General features: G+C 36.0%; 2 protein-coding genes across 3 annotated transcripts; one reads left to right on the top strand and one right to left on the bottom strand.

Moving 5' to 3' along the window:
- The first annotated feature begins 308 nt into the window (after nt 1–308).
- On the top strand, nt 309–18,280 carry LOC116350656 (calpain-7-like). Of its 2 annotated transcripts, none has more exons than XM_031782528.1 (10): nt 309–341; nt 614–899; nt 959–1,152; nt 1,500–1,952; nt 2,024–2,251; nt 2,320–2,451; nt 2,510–2,828; nt 2,898–2,985; nt 3,049–3,155; nt 17,657–18,280. In XM_031782528.1, the coding sequence occupies exons 2-10, from the start codon at nt 629–631 to the stop codon at nt 18,052–18,054; spliced, it is 2,190 nt and encodes a 729-aa protein (XP_031638388.1). In that variant the 5' UTR covers nt 309–341; nt 614–628; the 3' UTR covers nt 18,055–18,280. The 2 variants fall into 2 exon arrangements, 1 of the variants encoding a protein (XP_031638388.1); XR_004202044.1 differs by lacking the exons at nt 309–341; nt 17,657–18,280 and adding exons at nt 3,709–4,514; nt 4,654–5,301 and having other exon boundaries at nt 389–899.
- LOC116350666 lies at nt 18,237–21,389 on the bottom strand. Its single transcript, XM_031782545.1, has 3 exons — nt 21,233–21,389; nt 18,702–18,867; nt 18,237–18,586 (listed from the first exon to the last, which is right to left on the bottom strand). The coding sequence occupies exons 1-3, from the start codon at nt 21,290–21,292 to the stop codon at nt 18,501–18,503; spliced, it is 312 nt and encodes a 103-aa protein (XP_031638405.1). The 5' UTR covers nt 21,293–21,389; the 3' UTR covers nt 18,237–18,500.
- Between the last annotated feature and the right edge of the window lie 1,206 nt (nt 21,390–22,595).

Genomic DNA, 22,595 nt, shown 5'->3' with positions numbered 1-22,595 from the left:
GCGATGTTATGTACGGTTTCCATGCATGATTACTGGCTCACTATTTTGATTTTTTACTTATTTATCGTTCGTAATCTCAAGAGTCGTCACAAAAAAAATTGGTATTTTTTCAATTGAAACGTTTCAATTAAATAATGGTTGAACCAATGGAATTTTAGCTAAATATATACGCAGAAGATACAAACAAATGTATTGTATATGTGCATGTAAACCGTGCATTATGTTTTTGTTTGTGTTATGTCAAATTGACAGATGATATGTTATGAACAATGATTTTAACATTTCAATGATGTCATTTCTGAGTAATCGAACAATCATAAGAGATGTAAATAAACTGAACGGTATTGGAACATTGTTCGACTTTACTTAGCTTCTCAACATCAACCTAAGAAAAATACCTCAATTGTTGTACATTCACTTGAGTTTATAAAAAAAAAAATTTGCTGTTGTAGAAAAAAATACATTTGCATTCATAGTATTCAATTGTATTATAATTTAGTCGTTTGCCATTTGTATGTAGACATAATGAAATCGATTCATTTTGAATCGACACATTAACAATTTTATTTTAAACAAATTATTCAATTAATTATTTCGAAAATTTGTATATTAGTTGAAATTATTCAAAATGTCCGAAAAAGAGCTTATTCATAATATATTAAGCTCAGCGCTCGACGCTGATGAAAGTGGTGATAAAGAAAAAGCGGTTGAACTGTACACAAAGGCAGTGGAATTTGTATTGAAAATAAGTGATCTGGCATTGCGTGAACGTTTGAACAAATATGCGGTACAAGCACTTGATCGTGCTGAAGAATTGCGTGGTATTTCATTGCCGTCAGACAAATCACAAGCTGCATCATCTGTTGATGAAGGTCATGCCAGCCATCAACGCGTACAGAGTAATTTTTCTTTAAATTTGTTTCAAGTATCGATATGTGTTTAACTGATTATATTTTAGGTACAAACATTGCACGAACGGAAATAGATAAGCCCGTACCGAAACCGAGACTTTCAGGCACTTCATCGGGATATACGGAAGAAGAGAAACGAGTGCTGAATCATACATCGAACATAAATGAGAATATTTTTGTGCCTTTCATGGATGTTGATTTGAGAGATCGATTCATATTCTCTATACCATTCACTGATAAAGTAAAGTCTCTTATAAATGATAAAATAACTAGCAACCGATTTGCAGAGCTGTTATTGGCACCTGAAATTTGCGGTCACTCACTTGGGTAGTAACTTAAATGGGAACCTATGTGAAAATTTGTGTAGAGATTGATGAAAACAGTGAACCTTTGGTTGTGTTTTCATCTAAGGCTCCGTACCGCTCCGCACATCTCTGCGTTCACATTTAAACCATTTGGGTAATGCACGCAATAATTTTCCAATATAAGAGAGTGCAGCAGTTACAAGAAAAGTGTCAGCATCCGGGTGGTGCCTATAATATCTCTGCCATTTAGAATATACAATGAAATTGATTTTTGTCTTTTAAGGATGGATATTTAGCGTTGGCACCAAAGCAAAGGCGTGACTTCATTGAATGGCGTCGTGTTAGCGAACTATGTGAAAATCCCAATTTAATTGTTGGCAAATTTGTAGATTATCATAGCATCAAACAAACTGTGATATCCGATTGTAGTTTTGTGGCTTCGTTGGCTGTGTCTGCATTGTACGAGAAGCGCTTCGGAAAGGCTTTGGTAACATCCATAATTTATCCAAGAAATTCGAAAAATGAACCAATTTACAATTCAAGTGGCAAATATTCGATTAAACTGCATATCAATGGCATTCAACGGAAGGTTATTATCGATGATTATTTGCCGATTGGCCGATACAATCAACTGCTGTGCTCTTATTCGAATAATAAAAACGAATTTTGGGTATCATTATTGGAGAAAGCGTACATGAAAGTGATGGGTGGCTATGATTTTCCTGGATCTAACAGTGTAAGCGCTATGAATCAAAAATCAAATTATTTTCATAAATTCTTATTTGCTTTTTGTCTTGGCCACATCAGAATATAGATTTGCATGCATTAACTGGTTGGATTCCAGAGCGTATTGCAATTCGTATGAAAGATGAGACTTTCAATGTGGATGCCGCTTTTGATCGGTTGGAAACAGCACTGTCACATGGAAGGTGCTTGATTACAGTTGCCACTGGTGAATTAACTGACGATCAAGCTGAACGCACTGGTTTAGTTCCAGCACATGCGTACGCTGTTTTAAATTTGAAAGAAATCAATGTAAGTCACAAAAATGTACACATTATCTAAAATCAGTTGCATATTTTGAAATGTCATTTATAAAATAGGGAATCAAACTTCTTCAATTGAAAAACCCTTGGTCACATCTACGTTGGAAGGGTAATTATTCCGAATTGGATTCAGTACACTGGACGCCAGAACTTCAAGAAACATTAAACTACAATCCAAAATTGGCCGAGGTTCGAATTATCATATTACTTGAGATATGTTGATTAATTTTTCCCAAAACAATTACAGCAATACGACAATGGTATTTTTTGGATCGATTATCCATCAATTTTGAATTTCTTCGATGTATTCTATGTGAATTGGGATCCAAATTTATTTCAACACACATATTGTATACATTCATCATGGTCGGCTGGTGTAGGTCCGACCAAAGATGCATACACAATCGGTGATAATCCACAATTTTGCCTACGCGTTGCGCCTGGCCAGGGCTCAGTTTGGGTTTTATTAACCAGACACATTACTTCAATCGAAGATTTTCGAGAAAATCATGAATACATCACACTGTTAGTATATCAAAATGGTGGAAAACGAATTTATTATCCATGTAAGTACAGATTATTACAGTCTCTGTCTTCTTTCGTACAGAAAGTTCTCTCATTTCTCTCATTTTCAGATGACCCTCCTCCATTTATAGATGGCATAAGAATTAATAGCCCACATTATCTACAAAAAATTCGCCTTGATCCGAACGAAGCAAAAAGGTATGGCAAATTAGTCGTTAATGTTTAATGCTATTTAATGTATTTTTCTTCACAAAATTACAGTTACACGTTAGTTGTGTCTCAATACGAAAAAACAACAACAATTTACTACACACTTCGAGCATATTCACGTAATCCGTTTGAATTCAAGCCTATAGGCCAACAAACAAGTTAGTAACGTTTTTTATCAATTTTAACGTTGAAAAATGTAACGCTTTTACCCAGCGATACGAACCGAAAACAAACCATTTTTTTTTGGTTTCACTTGAACTTGGTTTATACTGCAAATAGTAGTCTGCGATGAGCTGTACTGTGTGCATAGCAGCAACGTTGTACACTCATACATTCAAAGCATTGTCATTCACGTATACATAGCGTGAATGTATGTTCGCCATATAAACCATTTTCGGAACGTCCCGCTTGCTCCGTTTCGTTCAATACACAAATGAAACCAATTCGAGATACCGCTCCGAAACCGGTTTGCATCGCTGCTTTTACCCAAATTGGAGGTGAAATTGACCAAAGTTTTACCCGATTTCATCGTCGAATTAGGATGAAATTCAGGTGATATTTAACTGTGCGCCACGCCCTTATTAAATTTATTTTTATTGAATAATATTACTCGTAAAATATTTGCATATGAATCAACATCCATATTGATGTAAAAATCATATAAAATTTTCTTTTAATTTTTGTATGCGTATATGTAAACATGTCGGTAAGTCCATCAACAATACCTCAGCAATGTGAAAACACAGTTGACCACACGTTGTGAGAAGGGATTGGCGTACTTCTTGCAAATGAAGTGCTACCAATTCAATCAGGAACCATACAGATTATTCAAATTTGATCAAATCGACATTCGAAACGCAATCATTCACTGGAGTGAAGGTGATCCAGTTCGAAAATCGAAAATGAATGAGCTGTTTGTTGCGGTGAAAGAACGTTGTTTACCATCATTTGGCGAATATCTCATCGAGAAAAAGTGGTTTTCATTTTTCCATCCAAATACAACGTGAAATTAGTGAGTTCAAGGAAGAACATCGAAAGCTGGTGCATGTTTGGCTGCGACACAAGAAAAATCCATCGTTGTGCGAAAAACCGACGCAATGACTGCCGCCAAAGATTGGCAATTTCACCGATGTACCGCTATGTGATAATAAACTCAAACACATCAAATTCGATCATAAGGAATTGTTAGCACTATTGGCTCGATGGAAAGTGATTCCAGAAAAATTGGGTGGCAAAGATGATGGAGGTAATTTTGTATATAGCAAAAATTATTTTGAAGAATACCCATACGACGCTTGGAATATTTTATACGACATGAAGAAAATAAATGAACTCAAAAGACCAAACCAACAATTTCACCGTATTCGAATCACCAAAAACGTGAGAAGACCGAATTCAATCGCGAACGAATCAAACAAAAACTTAAAGCCGGTGATTACACGTATATCATCCCACTTGATCCCGGCGTGAACACATACTATGCTGGATTTCGTCGGAAAATTGAAACTTGTGTCGAAGTGAGTTGATTTAATAATTTTTTTTATTAACATTCTATAATTTTCTCGATTCAATGTATTGATTGTTTTTATTTTTAATGTAATGATTGTTTTTATTTTGGTTTCATTAAATGAAAACATCAAAATATCACCGAAACAGTGCCCGACAAGATATTCGGGACAAAAAAGCGAAGCGCATGACAGCAACATTCACGAAGATGGAACAGTCCGATCGCGAGGAAAACTATCTATCAATACCATCACCACGCGGAAACGGCTGGATATTAGGGTGGAACATTTTTGGCATAATTTTATGGCCACTTGGAAAAACATGTCTTATAGTCCCCAGATTCAAGATATGAAGGAGTTTTCAACTTTCGGTTCCATATAAGACAGCGACTTGAAAGGAATGGAGGTACATTATACTGGAAAATTATGAAAAATTGCAGTGACCCAATCACCATGAAAACTTTTGAAACTTATTTTCTGACCAAAATAAGTAATATCACCAAGTTTCATGAAATTTAAACCAAAAATAAAGATGCCTCCTTAACTACTTTTTTTGGTTGACATTTCATGAAACTTGGTGATATTACTTATTTCAGTGCTTATAAAACGCACGATCAATGCGATACGTAACTCAATGTGCTGAGTTTTCGAATGTACGGTGCGCTTGTCCACTCACCGAACAAGTGCGAGAGCAACTCACTACTCGCTCAAGTCACATTATGAGTGAGCAAAATCTCGCTCGCACCACTTATACATTTACTTAAAAATAAACATAAAAAACATTATACAAAATGAAGGATATGAGGGAATTTTTTTTCGTCTTTTTGACTCTCTTTTTGCTGTTACTAGGCATGTTGAAAAAAAATATTGAATTTTTTTCCGTCTTTCGACCGTCTTTCTGGTACTACATGGCAAGCTTTTATGAAACTCTCGGAGACTCGTTACAATGCAAAAAAATATTGAATTTTTTTTCTAGCATTGTGCTAGCAAAAATACGAAAAAAAAATTCACTTTTTTGTGCACTAACATATGTTCATAAAGTTTTGGCAGTAAATTCAGGCGTTTATTGCGCCACATAAACATAATCAAAAATATCAACCCTAGGGGCTTAATACGGCAAAAAAATTCACAGGAATTCACGTAAATTCACACTTTTGAATCGAGTGGTTATTGATGAGTTCGGTGAATTCGTGTGAATAGAATGAAATGTGTCAAATTAATAAAGTGAGGTTATGATAACCGCAACATCTTTTAATTTATTATTTTTTCAATATTTTCGATTGTTTTCGATAGAAAATCGCTCAAAACTGAAAATAAAATTAATTTTTATTAAAAAAATATAAAAAACATTTACAATTTTGTTACACAAAATATAAATATTGCAGTAATTACCAGCAGAAACTATTCACCACTATCTCACATATTTGAATGAAATCGCCGTAGATTTCACCGGAATTCATTCGTTTGCAGAAAAATTCAGTTAATTTAGATATTATTATAGAATTCAGTCGTTGAAAATTTTGAATTAAGCCCCTAGTATCAACCAATGCACACGGCACGTTTATCAGTACCTCGGGACTACTATCAAACTCATTCGATGAAATACATCCATTCGCGGAGACGTACAAATTGGATTTACGAAAAAGTGTCTCAAATGGTTGTGGCGGCTAAGTTCAAAACAAATTTCGCATGTGTCTAAAGATGAACCCATCTGCCTACGAACCATATATTGTGTTTCATGGACTTAGTATGAAGACAAAGATTCTAGAGAAAGCAAAAAGTACGGTCGTATTCCCTATTTAAATGCTCCAACCCTCCAAAATTGTCATCAAGTACCGAAAACCGGGTTGGTCAAGCAAAAATTCGTTTTTAGTGATTTTTATGGTTACAGCACATCAAAATTTGAACCAAAACAATAGATTTAGACCCGGTCATTAGAAATCAGCAAAATAAGTAATGAAAAAATTCAATAGGGTGTCAAAAATTGGGTATTTACTTCACCTCATAGCATTTTGCACTGAAAAATTCATCATTTTGGACAGTGAAACATTCATCGCTATGTCGAACCACGAATCAAGTGCAAGTGGTTTCTTTTGCATTGATTATGTTAGGGCACTACTATATAAGGCTAGAGACGTCGACAAACCGAACTTTGATAAAGGCGTGTTTGTATGGTAGGATCTTCTTTGGAAGGTGTTTTAGAGCCAATATTCGAGAATTTGGTGCTGAAACGTAAGGTAAAACCTCCATTACATGCTCCATTATCAACCAATTGTTGTTGAAATCGATAGAATTCATTGAGAACTATCTGATTTAACACAAAATTTTGGTTTGCAAGCAGAAAAAACCACAACTATCTGTTTAACTTCACAAAAAGACACCAAATTAATTATTTCTCGTCTGTTTTTGGATGTAAGTTATGGGCGAAGGTCCAAAATACTTGAAACAAGCAACAATTAGCGGGAAGGTTCGAGAGAAAGTTGAAAGAAATCGACATATTGGTCCGCCAAAGCATGATTTTGAAGGTTCGACGCATACTGAGAAAAATCGAAGACAATGGCCCGTAAGGTGAATGCGCTATTCGTAGCCCATTTAATGAAGGTTTATACCAATAAAAAAGAATTTAATATTGTATGTTTGTTGTTCAAATGGCGAACATCTGAATTTACTGTCAAGACTTTATGGACATATGTTATATCGAGTCTCCGAGAGTTCCATATAAACATGCCTAGTAACAGCAAAAATAGACTCGAAAAGACGAAAAAAAATTCGACTTGAGCGAGTAGCTACTAGCTACAGTGAATCTAATATTTTTGGTAGACAAAATTTTGCATGACACACTCCACTCACACGCCATTCGTATATGAATCCTATGTTAGTGGAGAGTTTCTCTGCTTACTTTGCTTGTTATTTTGTCTATCAAAAAAATTAGATTCACTGTACTCACTCAGTTTTCTAGTTGAGTGTTGTTTGCAACTCACATAAGCGACTCAGTGACGTGTAGCGCTCACTATACATTGAGTTATATGCTGCTCCACGAGAATGCTCGGTGAGATGCGGTAGCACTGATTTATTTTGGTCAGAAAATAAGATTCACAAGTTTTCATGGTGTTTTTTTTTTCTGCAATTTTTCATGATTTTCTAGTATAATGTACCTCCATTCCTTTCAAGTTGCTGTCTTATATGGAACCGTAAGTGGAAAATTCCTTCATATCTTGAATCTGGGGACTATAAGACATGTTTTCTCAAGTGGCCATCAAGATATGCCTCGAAATTCGAAAAAAATGTTCCACCCTGGATATACTATCTTGATGATCGATTGAAAATGATGGAGGATGGATTGGTGGCATATGCTCGGCAACAATTTGCACGGCTATCGTTGGACAAGTAAGACCAAACGCTGCCCGGGAACACGAAGTCTTGAAAACAGCGTCAAAAAACTACATCATTCAGATGTCATTACCGCCGCTAATTGTGTCAAAAAAGGGCTCACGACGCAAAACATTGGACCGTTGTGTGAAAAAGTTGATCGATAGAGGTCTAGTAAATCAAGAAAAAAGAATTCAAAGCAGAGCGATTAGTGTCACCCAAAATGTACTATACAGTGAATCTAATTTTTTTGATAGACAAAATAACAATCAAAGTAAGCAGAGAAACTCTCCATTGACATAGGATTTATATACGAATGGCGTGTGAGTGGAGTGTGCCATGCTAAATTTTGTCTACCAAAAATATTAGACTCAGTGTATATTGGAAAAATTGACCGCTAAACTCTGTAAATGCACTTCAAATGGGAGAAGATGCTGCGAATTGAAAACCAATGATTATCATCAACAACAACAGCCGGAACAAGAACATGAATACCGAGAGTACTGTTGGCTACGAACGTTCGTTCGTTCGTTCGTAGGCAATAGAAATAACATTTTGGTTCGTTCGTAGAAATTTAAAAATTAAATTGTGTTCGTTCTTTCGTTCGTTCGTAGGAATTGAAAAAAAATGTGTTCGTTCGTTCGTTCGTAGATTTTGAAAAATAAAAATTTCGTTCGTTCGTTTGTTCGTTCGTTCGTAGCGATTTTTTATTTCAAATTTTCTCAATATTTGAAATATAGATCTGACAAACCCGAGATGTTAATAGAATTGTATTATGAATGATGATATTTTATTAGGATGCTATTCACTATTAAGACCAATCATAATACTCATATCAACATGAATATTATTTATTAAGATCGATCATAATACGGCGTATTACAATGAGTATCAAGTATTATAATACCGAAGTTAATACCATTTGCAATTTTGCACAGAAAATACAAGTGTGAGTTGTGTGTTAATAGAATGTCGATTGTAAACAAGTATGAATGCAAGGGTGAACGAGACAGCATGAAAAAAAGATTTGCCAAGCACGATTTGGGTGATAGAGATGATACATTTTTACGTTCTGTTCACAATACATGATAAATATGACTCAGCTGTTTTCGAGAATTGTTTTGTGCTCGATACCGAGAGTTTCATATAAGGTTGCCATTTAGCAGCCAAATAACACCCATTAAATAATATGCGAATGGAAATCGTGATTGAGATAATAAGAAATGCGATTTTTTTTCATTCTGATCGGACCAGGTAGTACAGAAAATTGAGCAGTATTTGAAAAACGAAAAAAAAATCTTGAGATTGTTTACCATCTATATTATTGGATTATTGGATTAAAACGGGGAGTGTCCTATTTAAACAGTAAATTTTAATATAGTTACTCGTTGCTCAAGTTTCATAACTTATTGCAAGACGCCCGTGTGTGTATTGAATACACGAGAATAGTCTTTTATCCAAAAATGTTTCTAAGGCATGGATTTTCATCGCATGCCCGTTTGAAAAACGTTACCAATTTGAATACATTCGGTGCATGAATCAAAGGGTAGGATCGCCAGCCCGTGAAGTCAGCCCGTATAGTATCCAACATTGGACAGCAGTGGTTTCCCCTTCTCCACCACACAGTCTACAGTCCGGGTCATCTCTGAGATTTAGATTTCTCATATGAGAATTGACCCTGGCGTGCCCGGTCAGTAAACCAATTACCATCCGGAGGTCTTCCTTAGGTAATTTGGCTAATTCCATCGTGAGTTTTGAACATGTGAATTGAACGAAGTGTTTCGTTTGCTCACATGAGAACGTACCCTGCCAATTTGGGCGGGATCTGTTGCTGAGCCAAGTAGCTAATCGGTACTTGACTCGTGAATATTCAATTGGTATGTGTGGTTCTGGACCCTCTATTGATCCGTGTGCAGCCAATTTTGCCGCCCCATCTGCCAGGTCATGCCCCCGAATACCAGTATGAGATTTGATCTAAACCACTCTAAGGTTGTTCGTTTCAGAAATGCACTGGAGTGCCTCGTAACAGTTCATAGCCAAGCCATTTTGCATCTTAATATTCTTAAGATCAGTTATGGCTCCAAGACTATCTGTGAAGATAGCTATATTTCCCCGTATTGGGTCCCCCAGTATTTTGTATGCACAATGAATAATTCCAGATATTTCCTCCTGTTTGACTGTTGTTGTTTGTCCCAGGGAAATGAATAGGTAAGGTTCTCTGTTTCACTACCTGTTTCTCTGACAGAACCATCAGCGAAAAAGGAGTTTTGTGCCCATTGTTTTTGCTGGAAGAATTCATTGAGACTTTTTGTTATAATAATCTCGAAACTCCTATCGAAATTGTAGGAGGTCGTAATTAGTTTGTCAGAAGGAGCCCCTAAAATTTTGTCAATATTGAAAAGATTTGTTAGGGCATCATCATGCAAATTTCTAGAACTTGTCCTAGTCTTTATTTCCATTCTCAATCTATAGGCCGTTTTCATTGCTTCAGACTCTATGAAGTCTTCCAGCCTTGGTAGACCCAAGAGAACGTCAAGAGAAGATTGGGATGGGCAATGGCCTAAATGAAATGTGCGGATAAAATTAGTTATAGTTGGCCATACATTTGAGTGCGAATTTGGCATGCTGTTTCCGAATTTCGAGGTTTCAGGCCGAAAAAATCATACCTTGAGGGGATATGACCCCCCGACCCCCCTGGGGGTGGGAGAACTTGGAGGGCAGGGGTCCTAAAAAATTTCTCTCGTCATTCTGAACAACTTTGTAGTACAATATTTTTTGATCCGATGAATTTTTGACAATGGGGGGTGCCCCCCTGCCCTTACTAGCCCATTAGCGCACCCTTTATTTTCACAAACTTATTTTTTCGGCACTTTATGTCGATCTGTATAGGTGAAATTGATAACTTTTTGTGACACTTTGGGTACTTTACTGGTAAGTAGTCTTCTGGATTCCTTTCTTAGCCTTTTTAGGTCCGTATTCCACCAATAATTGTTCTTTATCTTAATTTCACGCTCAGGGCATGAAATATGGTACGAAGTCTTCAAAAGATCTGTGAGACTTTCAGTTGCTTGGTCTAAACGATCCCTTGTAGAGATGTCCAGACAAAGTCTTCTGAGTGCTGTAGACCCTTTTCTTAATTCGTTTCTAAGTAACTCCCAGTTTGTATTTCTAGGGTTTGTGAATTTATTCTGTGCTGGGCGCGCACATAATAGTTGGAAGCGAATCTCTCTGTGGTCAGTGAGTCTATCTTCCTTTGAAACATGCCAGTTCTTCACGAAATGCGAGAATTTAGCAGATATCAAAGTTATGTCTAAGACTTCCGACCTGTTTCTGGTAACAAACATTGGTTGCATACCTCTGTTTAAGATGAGCAGGTCAGTCGTTGCAACATATTCGAGAAGTAACTCACCTCTACGGCATTTGCATCACCCCCCAATATTATTGGAAGTGATCGGTTAATAGAATAATCTCAATAGTACTGCCCTTCACTTGACCAGTTTCACTGCTGTGGTGTCCCGTGAACTGAACTGTGGCAAAAGTGTCAAGCTCAGTTCCTTGGAAGCAACGATACATGATCTATTGGGCCCGTTCGACTGGTTCAAATACAATAAATTCATATTTTCGGTGTCAAAGCCACATATTTTGTTCTTGACAACCCAGGGCTCTTGAATAAAAAAGACGGAGTTTTGTTTTTTTGTTTGCATATCACATATTGACTTACACACAAGTGCAGTCACTGCCTTGCTTTTATGCAAATTTATTTGATGTATGCTAATCCATGCCAGCGCGTTCAATTGATTTGAGTTGCTGGCTGTAGATACAGCGTGTGTGGATGAACTGTTATTTGTATTAGCCATGGCTATATCAAACTACAATTCACGGAGGAAGAGCAGCAGAAAGCTTCGGGTATCAGATGCATCAGTCGATGCCTCTGGATTCCCGTTGATCTTCCGCATCTCCCCCAGTATCCATGGCCTCTGGGCCATGTAAAGTATTGGATGCGGTGTCCGATAGGGCAGTAGTCTCTGCAGATGTCTCCGCTTGTTCCTGACCGCCCATTTCAGATACCTCATTCAAGAGAGTGTCAGAAGGTTTCCGTTCAACCACAGTCACATCAACGTTCCTATATAAATCGTCACGTTGTGCTTCAAGGTCTTCCGCCTCTTCTGTATAGGTTTCGGAATCAGATTCTGATGAAACCACTACCTCGTCCATGTTTTCAGTCCCTTTCTTTTCAGCAGGGTCTGATTTTTTGGAACGAGTGATTTCATATAGGCGGGTTTTAGACATCCCCACCTTGAAATCTGGGCCTTTCTCGAGGAGAACGGCCCGGTCCCGAAGTCTGACACTGACAGTGAACTGAGTGCCATTTGCCTCTTTTTTGGAGTTCAAGAGTTTGAATGAGATTGATGCGAGGGGGGATTTGCTGATTTCAACAAGATCTCCGCATCTTCCCAATGTTCAAGCTGCTTGAAAAAACCAGTGAAAAGTGGATACCACTTACTGAATTCACAGATAATAAGAAGAAGTTCCAGCTTGGTAGCCAGTCTTCCAGCCACGCCCATTAACCATTCACTGGAGCGATTGTCATCACACACAATCTTGACAACTCCACTTGTGCTCCTCAATATCTTCGTGAACAAGTCATGGGATATTTCAGACAAACTGACCTGACCGACGGAATGTACAACCGCCATCTCCAAGGAAGATCCGACCAGGGCCTAGGCATAGGTGGGTTTCCAACCGCTTGTGAGCATTCAGCTCCGGCGGAGTGCCCTCCTGCGGGCGAGGACGCTTTTTCGATGCAGACGATGGGTCTGGCAGGGACTGTTGTTGCACCCTACCCAGAGCCCGTGATGTACCAACAGATGGTCCAGCTCTGGTAGGAGTGGACGACGATTGTGTAGTCCCACTTAGCTCTGTCATCGAATTCGAACGAAGGCCGGTAGTCACAGTGGATTTCTCCATGTTTTCTCGGGCTTTATTACGTACACGACGTTCTCGTCGTATTATTGTTGCTGAATGGCTTTCAGCGGGTGTTTTGACACCCTTCTTCTTCTTCTTCTTATTCTTCTTTTTACCACCATCTCCAAGGGTTTTACCCAAGCTACCAGGAAGGTCCTGACCGCTGATTGCCGATGAAGATGCTGGTGGCTGGTTTATGAGAGTTTCTTCCATCACCTCAGACCCAGTGGCCTCCGAGCTCCCCGGTGTGACCAGGTTTCTGGTGGCCTTAGGGTCTGTAAGTGATGAGGAGGAACCCCCACCCACTCCAGAAGAAGAAGAGGACGTCGTTAAAACCTGTGCCTGGGAAGCACTGGCTCCAGACTTAGACAGGGCAGACCCTAATGGACGTTCTTTCGAACCTTGCCCGTGTCCGCCCTTTTTCTTGGTCATATTTGGTTCCATTACTTTAAATTTGAATCAAATTGAAACAAAATCCCAGGTAAAAGAACGAAAATTAAATTGAAAATGTAAATTATTAAGAAAAAAAACTAAAATTCAAAGAAAAATTCGAAAATCTATTTTCAATACCGAATTATCAAGGAATTCTGGTCAAAATATTCGGAGAAATGCAAAAAAAATACTTCAGTTTCAAATAAAACCAAAAAAATATTCTAAAATCCCGAAAATAGAAATCAAGATTTAAAGGAATTTAGAAAAATATTTAAATTTATTTTCAAACCCGATGTTATGGTGGGAAATATTTAAAATTCCGAAAAAACGAAAATAAATAAATAAAAATCTTCCAGGGGAGATTTAGGTTTAATTATTATTCCAAAATCTATATATATAAAAGCGAATGTATGTATGTATGTATGAGTGTCTGTGTGTTCCGGGTTGGCGTCCAAACGCCTCAACCGATCCGGGTAAGAGTGGTACCGTTGGAAAGGTCTTGGCCCGGCGGTGAACATAGGCACCATCATGGTCGGCCATCGTGGTCTAACACGGCCATTATGGCCAAAAAACCGTATTTTCACCGTTATTTTGCACATTTTATTGTCAAAAAGGCGAGAATGGACCGTGGTAAGCTGTGGTGGCCATGATGACCGACCATGATGGACCGTGGTAAATGGTTTAAAATGAAAAAATTTGACGATTAAGCGATTTTAACATCATTTAGTTCGTACATCACGGTCCATCGTGGCTTAAGACCATTTAACACGGTTACTGATATCGGACATCATGCTCCATCGTGGTCTAACATCATTTAACACGATCATAAAATTTGACGATCATGGTAAAAAGTGTCAAAACATGATTTAACATGGTTTACGGGGTCGCCTATCATGGTAAAAAATTATCAAAACTTGATTTACCATGTATTTCGAGGTCGACCATCATGGTAAAAAGTGTCAAAACATGATTTAACATGGTTTACGGGGTCGGTCATCATGGTAAACACTCTTAAAACATGATTTACCATGGATTTAGAGGTTGATGATCATGGTAAAAAGTGTCAAAACATGGTTTACGGGGTCGGCCATCATGGTAAAAAATGTCAAAACTTGATTTACCATGTATTTCGAGGTCGACCATCATGGTAAAAAGTGTCAAAACATGATTTAACATGGTTTACGGGGTCGACCATCATGGTAAAAACTGTTAAAACATGATTTACCATGGATTTTGAGGTCGATCATCATGGTAAAAATGTCAAAACATGATTTAATATGGTTTACGGAATCGGCTATCATGGTAAAAATGTTAAAAATACGTGAAATATTAACAACATGACCGAGTTTAACCATGATGGACTGTGTTAAACCGTGGAAAACGGCTTAAAAACCATAATAATTAATGGGCCTGATAATACTTTTGAAATTTTTCAAGATATGTAAAAAAAATATAAAAGTATCGGAAGAAACTAGTATGCCGAGGCGAGCGAAGCGAGTCGAAGGCATGCTAGTATTTAAATATTAAGAAAATCAATCAAAATTCCCTAAGAAAATTCCATATTAAATCTCGATACTTAATGGGTTAACTATCTGATTAAAACAGACCATAAAAGGTTAACACCAATTCGTGTTTTGAAAGCGATCGCTATTTACCAACAGATGGTGCCTAACGTCAAATGGTTGAAAAATGAATCACTTACAGAAAGTCGACACGAAACCAAAACGTGATTTTGCAACGAATTTCCACAATTTTCTCACAAAAGCCACTGAAAATGCGTTTGAATGACGATGAAAATCACGTATGAATTTGTATTTGGCGGCCAGTTAGAACAAATTTTCACAAAAATCGGCAATGAAAAATGTGCACCTGTCACAACAGTACCGCACAAAAATGAATGATGTTTAACACAAATCACAATAAAACACTCAAAACAATTAAATTTCAATTTATTTTGGTGAGTCGTCGTTGCTTTCATTAAATGAAAGCAAATTTTCAAATAATTTCCAAGATTTTAATTAATTGAACAAATTTTATTTAAATTGTGGCTAAGCGAACACGAAAACGATGTGCACTTGTCAAAACGTCAAAGCAAAAGTTACCCTAAGAATGACACCTTCTTCAAGGGCGTATTTCCACACCAAAAACCTCAATTCTGCATTGGAAAAAATAATCGTACCCCTCCCCCCCGGAAGTCGATTACATGAGAGTGAAAATATTTTTTTGTCATATCTTCATTGATTTGTCTTCAAGAAGTCTCAATTGAACATTTAAAGCGATTTATGTGGATATTTATGCTTTTTATTATCAAATTTTAATGTTGGTACACATTACCCTACCTTTTGGAAAAAGTCCAAAAATCTTCATTTTTGAAAATGTGAAAAAAAATGAAAAAACCAAAATTTTGATAATCTGCCCTTACCGATATTTAGGATTTTCCTTTCTCTACAGAATGAAGCCATCAGTTGTTCAAATATTCAATTGAACGCTCTAGAATAAAAACAACGTACAGAATGGTTGTTATATCAAAGCGGAACACTGCGTTTTTTTTATATAGAATTGTTGTTGTATTTCGTTCAATTTTTTTTTATATTTTTATGAGACTAAACAAAAAAGTGGTACACATTACCCCACCTTACTCTATTTGTAAATCGAAGAAAAAAAAATTAATATGAAACTCTCGGAGACTCGGTATAATAGGCACTAAAAGTAAAAAAAATACAATTTTTTCTCAATTCTTGAACACTTCTATCTATAATTTGAAATAAAAAATCGCTACGAACGAACGAACAAAATTTTTATTTTTCAATTCCTACGAACGAACTAACGAACGAATTTTTTTCAATTCCTACGAACGAACGAAAGAACTCAATTTAATTTTTAAATTTCTACGAACGAACGAACGAACAAAAAAAATTTTTCCATTGCCTACGAATGAACGAACGAGTGTTCGTAGATGTTCGCAGCCAACACTAACCGAGAGCTGCTATTTACCATTGTTTGGCATCGAGACATTGTTGCGGCAAGGTGCATAATGTACAAAGGTACAACTTTCTGTAGTTATTTATTTATTTATTTATTTGAGGTTTTAATGTCTACCTAAAGCAGGACGACAGTACAATAGTTATGCTTGGAAAAGAGTGGAATATACCCTCATTAAAAACCAAGATCTTTTCAATCAAAATCAATTCAAATTTCAATATGTAATTAGTATAATACTAATAGCAAAATAAGTTATCACTACAAAACGAAAATAACAAAAGTATAGAATTCAAAACAAAATTCAATGTTAATAAAAATTATAACAATAGTTGCTGGTCAATAATAAATCAAATCAAAATATGTAATATAGATATCACAAAAATTAGTCTCTTGCACTACGTTAAGCAAAATAAACATTTAATACTCTAAAATCAGTCATAAATTATCACATATTGACAATCATCGTCATAAAATCTGTTTCTGTTATCATGGGCAATTGATTCCTTCATCAAACTCAGTTCATTCAGCAGCAGATATAGTCCCGTATTCCGTCATTTAAGATGTAAAAGCTCGCCAAAAACTATGTCTGGCAATCGTAAATTTATTTTGAATAGTATTAACTCAAATTCATTGATTACAGCTCTGTGTTTCATTTTCGATTTAACATTGATGAATTCGTTTGTGAGACAACCACGATTACAAAGACCGCCGTATCGAAAAAAAAAACCTAAGATCAACCAGCATCAACCAGTGACCGGTTCGCGCATATTTCTATGCTTGCCTAAATACGCTAGGTAGCATAGATATGCCAAGCATAGCCGCAAACGCAACCGACGCATCGCCGTTCACTCTATATGAACAATGCACATGTTCGTTTATGCAGACGACCGTGCGCATACAATATAGCTCGAATCGAATGGCGACGGGTGCGTTGCGGCTTGAGTCTCCGCTATGCTTAGCATAGCTATCAGGCATAGAAATATGCGCGAACCGGTCACTGGCATCAACCAATTGAAGAAAAGAAAACATGTTAACTAAAATAGTTATTACCAAAGCTTGTATTTTTTGGCTTTGATTTGTATATAATATCTGAGATACTATGTATAAAGTACCCCATGGCAAGTATGATTTTACCAACTAATTGATTACAATTATTATTGGTGTTGATTCATTGATATAAATAAATTTAATTCGAGTGTAGCGCACAGTTAATGATAGAAATTGGGTAAATCACGGTCGATTTTAAATCTCTATTTTAATTAACATTTTGATTTCAATTCATAGGGAATTTTATGCATAACTCTTTTTGTCTCTTTTTTTCATTCTATTGTGACGATAAATTTGACTGGAACAACACACAAATGCAACCCCGCATTCGACCATCAATATATGCCCCAACTGTTTAGTGGGTATTGTTGGCAAGCAAATTGTGAATGGTGAATGGAAAGGCGACCGAGCGGGTGGCTGTCAAAATCATCCAGCTACGTATCGAAATAATCCGAAATATATGCTGAAGCTTGGCCCAAAAGATTTCAGTAATCTAGTGATCGAACTTCGTGGACCAAAAGTCTATCAAGTTGGATTTGAAATCATCGTTGTTTCTCTGGAAGATCCAAATGTTACTGCACCATTTGTTTCAAAAAGTACGGGAAACTATCGTTCAGGCTATTGTGTGATGGACTTAGATGATATGCCGGCCGGTAATTATCATATTATAACATCAACATATTTACCGGGCCAGGAATCGCCGTTTATTCTTAGTGTCAAGGCCACTACAAATCTTACTATTGAACCAATCAATTAATATGTATATATTTATTTGTTTTTATTGAAGAAGCTTTAGCTTATAAGCGACGTACAAAGTGATTTTGTTTGTAAAACACCTTCAACTTATTGATGATTTGTTGTTACGTAAATAAAAATACTTTTGTTCGAAAATTAATAGAAATATACCTTTTTACTGTAAAAGAATGTGTGTCAGTGCATTCCGGGTGAATTTATTAATCAAATAAAAAACTTTTGTCAAAGAACGAATTACAAAACTTTTGTCAAATAATTTATGATATCAATTTGATAGATCATTTTTTGAATTGAAAAATTTCAATTTTTTATACAAAATACACTAACGGGCACTGAGTGCCCCAAAGATGAAGTGATACAATTTAGTAAACATTTGTTCAGCCAATATTAATTTTTTTTGTCAGCACAGTATCCGATGCGCACATTCATGTTAATTTCAAATTTTAAATTCTATCTCTTTAGTGGATTCGATAGATAGACGAGGCGGTCAACGGTGAAGTTACGATGCAGCGCAAATCCAAAGAGTCCACAATGGCCTTGACAACAAAGAGAAAACACATAAATTTGTTATTAGTACAAAATAGTATTTTATGCTTCAATTTCATTCACTTTCTCATTTGGAATCCAACTTTAATTCAATGAATACATTACCTTTGTACATTATCAGTTTTGCATAATAGTGTTCCTCTTCGGCGACATAAAATTCATCATCGCGAGGCATGTAATCCTCAGTAAAATCGATGACATTTTCGTCGCAAATAATGCCTGGTAGCTGAGCAACGTTGTTAACAGCACGCGTTTTTGTCGCCACTTTTTTCTGTAACAAATGACTTTTGATACAAATCGTATGGTTTTGATAATAATTCGTTAAATTTAATCAAATCAATTTATAGTATTATCTCTCAAAGAGTTAAAGTCAGTAATTCTGAATCAGATAATGTCGCGATTGATAATGACATTTTACAAGGAACTAATTTCGGCCAATTATGTTTCTCCTTCTTTTTCAATACTCTCAATATTACGGAACACATGATCGGTCATTTATTCGGAGACGATTTCCAAGCTCATATAGAAGTTGATTTTAATAATATTAATGACGGAATAAATAAAGTAAACTCTGACTTAGCTAAAATTAATGATTATATTACGCGTCGTGGTTTAGCTTTGACCCTCTAGTGCCTTCTAAATAAAAAATAAGCCGAAATAATACAAACGATTGGCACCACTCTCGAGTTTAGTACTGACACTTTATCCACAGCACTGACATCAACATGAGAGAAAAACATAGGGGAGAGGTCCGTAGGTTGAAACGGGTTTTGATTTTTAGCCAAAAAAAATTACTCAAAGAAAATATTACGGAGAGTCATATATCGTTGAAAAGGTAATGTTCTTGGCTACATTTTTGCCGAAGAAATTAATTGAATTACTTTAAGAACAAAAAAGTTATGACCAATTTTCCGACCACATGATTTTTTCCCAAAAAAAAATTTGGTCCGTAGGTTGAAACACACATTGCAATTGAGAAAAGGGTGCAATTAATGAAATAAAAACACTAGCTATCAAGTGTTTATTGTTTATTTATTTATCAGAAAGGCCTCAAACATGAAAAAGAGAATAAAAAAATCGAAATTTCATTAATTTTCGTCAGACAGATCGGCATCCGAGTCGCAATTTTGGCACGTGAAATAGCTTCGTCTCATGTTAACGCACTTTAAATGAAATGGCCGCTGGCACTTGTTGCGTTCGATTGAGTTGTTTTTGGTTAATTTGGCTGGCAGGTTTTCCAAGCAGATCATGCAGAAATCCACATCTTCATCCGACGACGATGACGATTCCTTCTTTGAGGCGGCTGCCCGTGTAGGCTGTGTTCGCTTTTTGGCTGGCTCTTTTTGAGATGAAAGTTTTCGCTTCTGTGTGCTTTCTTTCTTTTTCGCATCTTCACGCTTTTACCGATTTTCCTTGACTTTTGCGATATTTTCTATTGATGTGAGAACTGTGCTCTTCATACGACCGCGATTGGATTTTTTCTGTGGCATAGCTGGCTGAACGGGTCCAATTTCGGAAAAAAATTCCATGGACTTCTGTGTGTTGAACATAGTAGTATGAGCTTCTAGAATGTTCCATTTGATTTATTTAAATTAGGTATGCACTTCCCTCTAAAACACGTAGCGTTATATAGTGTTTCAACCTACGGATCTTCGAGTTTTTCAACCTACGTACATTGTCACCATTTTTACCTGACACGAAAATTCTTGTGGATGCAAAGATATGTTCAAAATTCCTTCGGCATATTAAAATGGACCAAAAACTGTGGTGCAAATGTCATATTAATATTTTTCTGGCACTAAAGAAAATTGACATTTTTCACTTAAGGAAAATTCTCGAAATAAGTTTTTTCAACAAATTTTTTGGTATGATCTAACTTAAACATAAGGAATGGGAGTTAGTAAGTCTGTCTACCATGAAAAGTTGGCTACTAAAAATACAGCAACTTGAAAGTATAAACCACAGTGCTACCAGTTGCCATATTTTAAAATATGTGACTGTTTCAACCTACGGACCGTTTCAACCTACGGACCGTTTCAACCTACGGACCTCTCCCCTACATTAATTTATAGCCTCTAGCATTAATTTTTTTCTGAGTGCAGAAATTCAGTTCTGTAAAGTTTTAAATATTCGTTTGAGAAATGTTTGTAATCTATTGAATTGAATTTTCAGTGTTTTAGTTCGTTGGTATCTACCTATTTCGGAATAGTCTCAAAAGTCCTTTTTCATGGTCTAATATTTATGTCGGAATTAAATCGGTTCCAAAAAAATTATGTCGGACTTTTGTCGGTGGCTGGGGGGCGCTTTTAAAAAAAGGACTTTTCGTAAAAACGTGGGATATTCATCAACTTCCGACACCACCACCATAAGTGAAAAAAAGGTATGGAAATTATGTCGGAATTATGTCGAAAAAAATGCCAAAATTTGTTTTATTACAATAGTTGAAATAAAAAAAAAACTCTTGAAAATATTTTTTTATGTGTTATATTAATGTCGGAATTATGTCGGTTATAAAGACTTAAGAAAAAAGCAAATGAAATGTGAATATGCTGTTAGGGTGGTTTTTTCTGGTCATTTTTCGGAATTTGTTGGGCTAATAGTTTTTTTGCGTCTATTAGACGTTAGAAACAACATACCGGTGTAATTTTTGGTTTTCGTCTCACCAGTAAGTAGCGCAAGAGCTGTCTTGATTCCATGATGGATCCTTTGGAACACTAGATTTTGTGAAAATATAAAAACACAATTTCTCAATCACATCGGTCCGAAATGAAGAGTAATAATCATTTATGACCAGAATTTAGGTTCTGGTGAAGTTTCAAGCGATTTGGATGAAAATAGAACAGTTTTTACTTAAAATCGGAGAATGTACCAAAGGTAATACACATCTCCATAGATTGATGTGTATTGAAGCTGGAATGCTTTTCAACAAAAAATAATTGATTATAGCTTTGGTATACAGTCATTTGGTCGTTCCATATAGGTCGAAGACTGATATTTTTATTGAACATTGGGAAATGTAGAAATATGGTCTAATCGGGTCGAATGGTCACTTTTTGTATACCTTACATAAAAAATTAATTTGTTTATAAATTACAATAATTTCAAAAAAAATGTTTCATCGATTAAATAAGAATCCAATGTAAATAGTAATAACAATGCAGCACCTACCGTAAAAATGCACAAAGAAACTTAGTTGGTCTCCATTGTAGCATTTTGGTCCGCCATGACAGCATCTTCGTTTTACTTGACCAATCACAGAGAATCAAAACGAAGATGCTTTCATGGCGGACCAAAATGCTACAATGGAGACCAACTAAGTTTCTTTTTGCATTTTTACTGTAGGTGTCGCATTGGTATTACTTTTTACATTGGATTCTTGTTCAATCTATGAAAAAAAAATTGAAATTATTGTTATTTTTAAACAAATAAATTTAAAATATAGAGAATTTTTATGAAAAACGTAAGGAGAATATTTTATGATATGTTTCTTTTTTTTACTCGACCGTTCAAAAATTATGCATGTTGAATGAAGAGTTTATATATTATATTATATTACGATACTAGAATGTATTTTAAATGGTAGAGTGATTACAGGCCTACAATCACTCTGCCGTATATAATACATTGTGGTTGTGTATGCCTACTTATGCCTAATGTATGCCTAATGTATGCCTACGATATGCATACGATATCACAATGTGAATTAAATGGAAGGGAGATTGTAGGCCTTACCCCCCCCTGTGATTTGGATGAGAAAACATTTTTCGCGAAAATTATTCGAATTTGCTAGGGTTTTTCATGAAAAAATTGAAGACCTTTTTTTTTTTTTTTTTTTTAGCTCATCAATGTAGAAAATTGAGGAGAATTCCTTAAATTTGCTAGGGTTTTTGGTTCCGAGAGATTTTTTTCCGATTTGCTAAGGTTTTTCGCGGAGAAAATTCTTTCGATTTGCTAGGGATTTTCGCCTCAAAAAGTGACTTCCAAAAAAAAAAAAAAAAA

Source organism: Contarinia nasturtii, unplaced genomic scaffold, assembly GCF_009176525.2.
Source record: "Contarinia nasturtii isolate CC-2019 unplaced genomic scaffold, AAFC_CNas_1.1 Cnas_scaffold_129, whole genome shotgun sequence".
Classification (NCBI taxonomy): domain Eukaryota; kingdom Metazoa; phylum Arthropoda; class Insecta; order Diptera; family Cecidomyiidae; genus Contarinia; species Contarinia nasturtii.
Note: the sequence above shows the minus strand (reverse complement) of the source record. Positions and strands in the feature narration are given on the sequence as shown.

Excerpts from the sequence above, each read along its gene's own strand:
- LOC116350656 (XM_031782528.1), top strand. The coding sequence starts at position 629 with ATGTCCGAAAAAGAGCTTATTCATAATATATTAAGCTCAGCGCTCGAC. Across the intron at positions 900-958 it reads CAGCCATCAACGCGTACAGA|GTACAAACATTGCACGAACG; the intron begins GTAATTTTTCTT and ends ATTATATTTTAG. Across the intron at positions 1,153-1,499 it reads CTATACCATTCACTGATAAA|GATGGATATTTAGCGTTGGC; the intron begins GTAAAGTCTCTT and ends TTGTCTTTTAAG.
- LOC116350666 (XM_031782545.1), bottom strand. The coding sequence starts at position 21,292 with ATGGAATCAAGACAGCTCTTGCGCTACTTACTGGTGAGACGAAAACCA. Across the intron at positions 18,868-21,232 it reads GAAAACCAAAAATTACACCG|AAAAAAGTGGCGACAAAAAC; the intron begins GTATGTTGTTTC and ends CATTTGTTACAG. Across the intron at positions 18,587-18,701 it reads AAAACTGATAATGTACAAAG|GCCATTGTGGACTCTTTGGA; the intron begins GTAATGTATTCA and ends TTTGTTGTCAAG.